The sequence below is a fragment of the Neltuma alba genome, unplaced genomic scaffold (genome assembly GCF_004799145.2).
Source record: "Neltuma alba isolate B1F8T4 unplaced genomic scaffold, ASM479914v2 tig00007427_pilon, whole genome shotgun sequence".
Classification (NCBI taxonomy): Eukaryota; Viridiplantae; Streptophyta; class Magnoliopsida; order Fabales; family Fabaceae; genus Neltuma; species Neltuma alba.
In genome coordinates this window covers 30,353-38,585 of record NW_021634780.1, presented here as the reverse complement: position 1 = coordinate 38,585, position 8,233 = coordinate 30,353, and the positions used below count along the sequence as shown (strand labels likewise).

At 32.6% G+C, this 8,233-nt stretch overlaps 1 protein-coding gene across 1 annotated transcript; it reads right to left on the bottom strand.

Annotated features, from left to right (window-relative positions):
- Positions 1-376: 376 nt before the first annotated feature.
- On the bottom strand, positions 377-4,362 carry LOC114752537 (leucine-rich repeat protein 1-like). The gene is given in 7 exon segments (XM_028941279.1): positions 377-800; positions 1,765-1,836; positions 1,942-2,013; positions 2,728-2,833; positions 2,836-2,870; positions 3,033-3,104; positions 3,964-4,362. Coding segments are annotated over 7 exon segments (654 nt in total). The 5' UTR covers positions 4,188-4,362; the 3' UTR covers positions 377-727.
- Between the last annotated feature and the right edge of the window lie 3,871 nt (positions 4,363-8,233).

Below are 8,233 nucleotides of genomic sequence, written 5' to 3'. Positions count from 1 at the left end.
AATTAAAATAAGTGAGAAGGTTTCGGAAGCCAACAAATGTAAATGCACAAGGTAGCACCATCAACTCCAATTCACCAAAACTCCTCCCTCATCAGCTTCAAAGGCTTACTCATTTACAATTCAAAGGTTTACATAATTTACAACGACAATGTTTCAGATACCATGTAGTCCTGCGTACAACACACTGTAAAAAAGTTCAGATCAATTAGTTTTGTACAGATCAAGTAATACACCCCGTTTTGGATCCGAATGATTTTTTTTCCGCGGCACAATCCGAATAATGATTTAAAACGGAAATGACAACACTACTCATTGCCATCTCTAAAACACAAAATTTTGAAGCCCATAAGAGAAAGCCGAAATACAGTTCCAACACTAACAAAAACAAATGTTCAATATCATCATATCACAATACAGTGTGAACGCTTCCAGCAGGCCCTAAAAATATTGGAGATATATTGCCATTTAAGAGTTATAGGTTTGATCAGTGACAAGTACATGAGGATTCATTTTCTAGTGTTACACCAACACAAATCTGTCTTCGACATCATTAGAAGATCACCGCAATAGTTACAATGCCCATATACTTAAGTTTGTAAAATTTACACACACTACCCATTACATATACCATTGCCCATGCCCATTACTCTATGAGGTAATACTTTCGATTTTTGAATACATAACTACATAATTCGATGCAGATTAAGATCTCCTGACATTCTTCTATTCACGAGCAGTTTGTGTCATAACTTGCAAGTCCCAGCAACTCCGGGCCTTCCAACCGAGGGTTATTTGCAAAGCTACAGATTGAAGCAAAATAAGGTCATCTCCCGTATTGGAGGGAAAAAAAAAAAGGCAGGAAAACAACAAGTTGGTAGAGAAATAAACTCTTAAAGAGAACGCAAAAAATTTTTATTTTCCAAATCAATGGACTGTATGCTGCCGGTGATTGATATTTTTTTTTTTAAAAAAAAAAAAGGCCTAATAGGAAAACATTATTGCACTTTTCCAAATCAATGGACTGGAAGTTGCTGGGATAGCTAAAGGAACAAATCAGGATTTCTGAAGATAGATAATTGATCTCCCAAGGATACAGAGTTTCAGGCACAAATACCAATTAATTCAAGCAGAATTCCTATCCTTGTTCAGGGGGTCAACATAATCTCAGTTTTTCTGTACTTGACAGTATGTGAGACGATCAGAGTGTATGATACACTTCTCATCTCATGCGTTTTACAATGATAATTGGTAATACACAATCAACTCAAAAACAAGGATAGCAAAACAAGAGCAATGAGGCAGCATGGTGAACAAAAATGACCAGAAGAAAAATGGAATAGCAATGAGGCAGCATAGTCATGGCCGTTTTACACCACATTTTATACTTCCTACATTCAATGGCATTCTCTTCTAGTCATTTGCAAACCCAGCACCAGTGGGCATGAGCACACAGAATGTTTATCTGAATCAAGTTGCGAGAGAGAAAAACAATAACTTTGGGCAAAATTTTGAAAACGTGGTATGCAAGATAGACTACAAAAGGTAAAATCACATCTATGGCTTTAGTAGTCCACATGGGAAGCATATGAAGATGCAAGCAACATATTACTCAAGAAGCAACACAAGGGCACAAATGGCAGTCTAATGGCAGACACAGGAAGATCCTAAATGTTTAAGGAAGAGAGAGAGTGAGGGAGAGCGAAGGAGCAGCAAAATAAAGTGCTAACTTTCCAAGTTAAAAATAAGATATATTTGAGAACATACTTTGACAATGGAATATGCTCAAATGGTCCGGTTGTAGGAATTGTTCCGCACAGATCATTGTTGGAGACATCCCTGGAGAGAAAAAGAGAATGTTAAGATTGTTTACTTGTTTTAAAGCACAATGGACCATAAAACCACCAAAGAATCGTGACAACATATAAAAACAGTTCAACTTACACTACTTTAAGGCTCGAAACAGCAGCAAGTTCCCTAGGGATTGGGCCAGTCAATCTGTTGTCATTAAGACGTCTGCAAAGAAGATGATGATAAGAGAAATGCAATTTGCTGAATTTGTATGACAACCAAGAGTAGCAAGTAGGCATTAGAACATTGTGTCACCACCAAATAATTTAGAATAGTATCAATGGTTATTTGCAATTGCTTAAATCATTATCTACTATATGTTCATATTGACAACTTCTTGGCATTAATAGGATTTTTCAGCTATCAAGTTTGGATCAAATAAACAAATCTTGGGACTCGATGAATCCCAGTTTAAGCACATTGCTGCTGCCCCCAGGGATCAATTTCAGTGAATTGAGGTCAAATAGTCTTTCTTTTAATTGCCCATATGTCCTCCTTTGTTAACTAAGCAAGATACCACCTTTCATTCTTTCCGAGATCAATCCCTCCACTTTGACCCCTTCCAAACAATGACTTAAAGTTCGTGTGTTGCAGGAGCTTAATGCATCATTTCTTTATGTATTTAATGTAGCAAACATTATGCCACATAATGCTCAATTATATCCCTACAAGATCAATCCCTAAACAGAGTCTAAGATTTTTTTACTCTCTGCACCCCCGCCAAACATTCAAGAAACCATGCAACTAAAGAATCTGAATGCGCACAGTAAATTATAGTTGAAAATTGAAATTTTCCCAGGGACGAAAGAATACTAGAGCCAAGCACAACCCAACCAACTATGCTCAAGAGGAGTCATGAATGAATTTAAGCGGACTTACAAAAAGACGAGGCTCTTCAACTTCCCCAATGAAGGAGGAATTGTCCCTGATATGTTGTTGTTATAAAGGTCCAAGCTAATGAGACTCTTGAGGCTTCCAAGCTCTGAGGAATAGTTCCTTGAATGTTATTTTTGTACAGCTCACTGCAGCAACAATAAGCATATAGCTTGGAGTCGATAATCGATATCAATGAAAATTATAAAAATACTGTAATACACAACAATAACAAATATTTGGGCATTTCAAATATTTGGAGTCCATCAATACACAACGATCAACCATCAGAATCATCCGAGACAACATACAGATACTGTAGATGCTCTAAGTTCCCAAGTTCAGGTACCAGATGTCCAGATAGGTTCGAGTTACCAAGATCCCTGCAGAAAGCATCATAAGTATGTTAGCATAAACTCGAAAAGTGAGAGAAGCAGACCGCTTTCAATCAATTCCGTAATTTGGGTCACTCTTTCAACATCAAGTGGGGAACTGATAGCAAAATCAATCTTTCTCAGGGGCACTATAGCTCAAGTCATAAACAAATCTAGATACAGATCAAGTCCACAACTCATGAGATATTGTTGGAAAATAAACATGTATTGAGACCGTATGATATGCAGAACCTGAACGGGGGTATCACAGAGAACTACCAACAGCAAGTCAATAAACATGATAAGATGTAGTTAATCACAAACAGTCAAAAGTAGAGACATTCGCAAATTGACCGCAAACATCTATTTGTAGAAGCGGGTAATGAAATTCAGCCCAACCATAACTTCATTCAACCCCCAGAATAATGAAAGATAAAGAAAATAGAAGCTATCCAGAGCATAAGTATATCAGTAGTATGTATGATGTACTTTCCTCCCTCTTCATGGAGCCTCCTCCTTGAGCCGATCCATGATAACCACGTGATTCTGAAGTCAAATAACACTGACAGAGCTCAACAAGAACAGAAATATGCCAAGACGCTTGAGCATACATGTCTTAGAGACGGCAAAGGAGGCAGTAAAATCACAAAAAAGCAAGCAATTAACAAACATATTGCAAAAGGAAGATCCTCCAATACAAAGAAGGTAGGCTGCAGACTGGCCCCATTAAGCATAACAAGCAAATTTCCAATCCTTTCCCTTGGAAAAGGAGAAGGAAAATAAAAAGGATGAGTTATCACCACTAAACAACATTAACAACCAACAAACGCAAGAAAACACAGCCAATAAAGAAGGATAAAGGGCATACACTCGAGTGACCCGACCATCCTGGTTGCAGGTGACATGGAACCAGGTGCAAGGGTTAACAAGAGTGGGATCCCAGCTCTGAAGCACGTTATCGGGATCCGATAAGCTCCGCCGGAGGGTGTAAAGTGCGTCTCCTTCGGAATTGGCAGAAACGAGCTGAGCTATGGCTAGGGCTAGCGAAAGACAGAAAAAGCCCCAAAAGGAAGTCAAGCTAGGTGCTTCCATGGCTGAAGCTCCTCTGATCCGCGATTACTCCAAGGTGAAGCAGAAGCAGAAGCAGAAGCAGAAGCACCTTCTAGGGTTCGCTTTGCCCCTTCTAATCCGCCAACGAACGCTGCAAAAGCTGTGAGGGTAGGCTTTAGAGGGAAATGGAGAGTCAAAAAGAATCTAATCTAATAACACAGTAGTAAAACTTGGAGGCTTTTTCATGCGAATCACTTTATATATCTTTTCTGCTCTCATAATTTGGGTTTTCAATTTTTCAACTTAACCATGTTGCGCAATTTATTTGTAGTTTGCCGCCTTTTAATTTTTACAAACATCTCAACGTTGATGATTACTAGGCTGTCTAAAATTTTGTTTCATATACTCTGCATTTTTTAATATACAACTTAATTAATTTAAGTAAATTTCTGGTCAAAAAAATTAAGTAAATTAAAAATATTAGTTAACTTAATTAATATGATATGTTTTTTTTAAACATCTTAAGTATTTTTTTAACTCCCTCACTCCCTCTTCTATTTATTATTGTTGGAAGAATAAGATTAATTTTAAAAAAATTAACAAATATATGAAACACATTTTATATAGGGAGAATCCTGATTAAATCTTATTGAAATATTCAAATCCAAATTAAGGCCTATATTTTTAACAAATCCCTAATTAGGCCAATAGGCCTTGTTAGGAATTTTTAAATATTATTTAAAGACTACAATGCCCTTTTATAATGTAAAATAATATTATTTTGAAAAAATTTAAACCATGAAAACTTTTCATTATATATAGTATTTATTTATACAAAATGTTTTACATAACAAATGGGAAAATACTAAGAGCAAAAAATTGACAATGCATAATATAATATTTTATACTAATTCTGATATATTGATAAGAAAATTATGAGAGCAGGGATTTTTTTTTTGGTAATGGGAATAGGACTTTTTAATTACTTGATTCCAACAATATTAAATTAATAACTTTTCAAAGGAAATTTTTTTTCTTATAATTGAAAAATCAGAGTCTTAATGTATTAGTATATTTCAATATCAAATTTGTCATTTCTTAAATTCTTTGTCATATCTACTATATAAACGCTCTTATATCTTATAATCCTATTGCTAACATTCTTACTAATAATTAATATGAGTTTGTATTAGAAATTTAAATAACTTTTTCAACATTTCATGGGATGGATAGAGTAATATAAACTTCTTAATATAAAATTATACAAAAAAAAAAATCATACATTTTACTCTGTTAACAACATATAAAGTAAAAACACGTGAAGCTAATGGTTCATTTAGCGGCATCTCAAGGAAAAAAGTTTAAATTATAAATTGATTGGCCTAATTACCAATTTGCTACTTTAAATGGGTATTTTAGTCTTTTAAAAACATTCAAAAATCCCCAATAAAGCCTCTTGGCCTAATTAGAAATTTGTTAAAATTGTAAGCCTGAATTTGGATTTTGATATTTTAACCAGATTTAATTGAAATTCTCCCTTTTATATATATGATTAATATTAATTTTTTAATTAGATTTTATATTAAGGATCGAAAAAATACACATATAATACTACTACTTTTGGTTTTTAATATAAAATACTCCAGTGCATCTAATATATTTTCTCTTTGTTTAGATTTTCTTGTTTGTTGTTTGGTGTGGTTGTTCCCACTTCCCACTAACAGGTTAAATATTTGGTGGATTTGGTAAGATGTTGGGTTGACAACTGATCCTGCATGTTCAAATGAGATGTCCTTTTTGACCCACAAGAAAAGAAGTGAGAATAATAGCAAAGGACAATTTTCAATTAAAAAGATTTTTTTTATTATCGTGAGATAAAAAGCACTAGTTTATTATTGTTGTTGTTATGTTATGATAAATTTCAATCTCAATGGCGATAAAAAGTGGACGCACAGGGAGAGGAATAGAAGTGGAGAAACCCCTCGCCGGCATCGCCCATGAACATGGCTTATGTGAGAGAATAAAACAGTTTGAATTGTTTTAAAATATTACATCCTGTTTTTAGTATAAAAGTTAATTAACTTATTTAAGTATATTAAAAAAATTTGTTAAGTTGGTTAATATTAATAAATAGATATTATCATCCCTAGATTGCTTTTGTTAATTATGTGTATTAGTTAGAACTATCATTTGATAAAATCTTTAACAAATACAATGACTACAGTTACTACTTAAAAAAAAATACGAGAAACAAAGTGGATTAGGATATTATATTTAGGACTAAATTAAAAATTAAATTAACTCTTATATTAAAAATTAAAATTGTATATAATATAAAATTATTAATACTGATTGGAAGGATTAGGGGTTTGGAATGGGGCCGGTAAAGATGAGAAGAGAGGCATTCTCTCTTTGCAAAATGGGTTTGGTATTTTACGCAATACCATTAAATATGTTACTTTTCTCTGGCAGGGTGGCTGGGGAAATTAATATTATCGAATATCTTGCTGATGAATGCTACCCCCCCTTCGAAATATAAACAATACTTGCAACTTGTCTTAAATTTTTATAACAATTTTTTTTATTTCATTAATTATCAATGTATTTATTATCTTTTTTTCTAAATCATCATCTCTCCATTATATATTCTCTCTCTTTTATAATTCTTTTTATTATAGTAATTTTTTTCTTTTATTTTCTCTCCCATAAATAAGGATATCTCAGATAAAGAACTTCTAATTTCTATTGATTTATTATCTTTAACCAATTTTAACTAAATTTTTTATCCATGTGATGAAATTCAAAGTTGCTTATAAAAAAAGATAGATGGAGTATAATAGTATAAATTAGATAGATGGATATGATCAAATGGGTTAATTTATTACCATAGACTGCCTCCGGTCTTTAATATAAGAGTTAGCTGACTAATTTGAGTAGATTAAAAAAACTTATTAAATTAGTTATTTGTAATAAACAGGTGTTGTCTTTCGTAATGTACTCTTGCTAATTATGTGTATTAGTCAGAACTATTGTTTGGTAAAACATTTAACATGTGCAACTATTACAAGGATTATTTTAGAAAAAATAGATTAAATATGAGAGATAGAGTGAATTTGGATTTTATATTTAGAATCAAATTGAATGTCAAACTAGCTCTTATATTAATCAGTAAGTTAGTATTTTGAGAACATCATTTGTTTATACATGCAACATAATTCTTCCGTTATGTTTTTTATAAAACAATTTTTAGAATATGTTGGTATTTCTATATTAAAAACGATTTACACAATATAAGCAATAATATATTTTTCCCAGAAAGGCATTTGAAAATGGGTGTTTTCAATTAATTAGGAAAAAGAGGAGTCAAACAGGAGTAATAATTTATGGGAAGGTAATATAATTTTAAAGATATCAATAATCTTTTTGTTTGTGTAAACAGGCAATTTTATATTGCAAAAATAATAGAGGGAGAATGTTTTAAGTGCTATAGGTATAATATTGACATTGAATAATAGGAAATGATAAGAAATTGGCACTTGGAACGCAATGGATGCGGAGAGTTTTGGTCCTAATTTGACCATTCGTTCATTCTAAACCATCAAACTTAATCCTTCCTCTCATCATTTTGCTTTCTGAACTTTTTGGATGCTTTCCATGTTGATATTCTAATTTACCTGCGGGTCTTGTTTGGAGTGATTTGTTTTGTTTCCTAAAAAATTCAGAAAAGAAAGAAAAGTGACGCAGGTCAATTACTTGAGTGGAAGCCAGCTGTTTTTCTATTTTTTTAATGATACCATTTGCATGCTCATTCTCTGATAGAATGTGAAAGATTCTAACTCCAATTGTATTTTTGTTGATGCCATAGAAGACATTAATTGAGCTGGTCATGTCTAAGATGTGATTTGATGGCCCGAATTCACCCTACAAATAGTAAAATACCTTTAAATTTACAACCATACTTTAAGCATGTTTCAGTGATTATTTAGATAGAAATAAAATTATAATTTTAAAAATAATTTTATGATATAAAAATAAATATGTAAAAAAATTGTTTTGATTTAAAAAAATATTTTTAAAAAACACTTTTG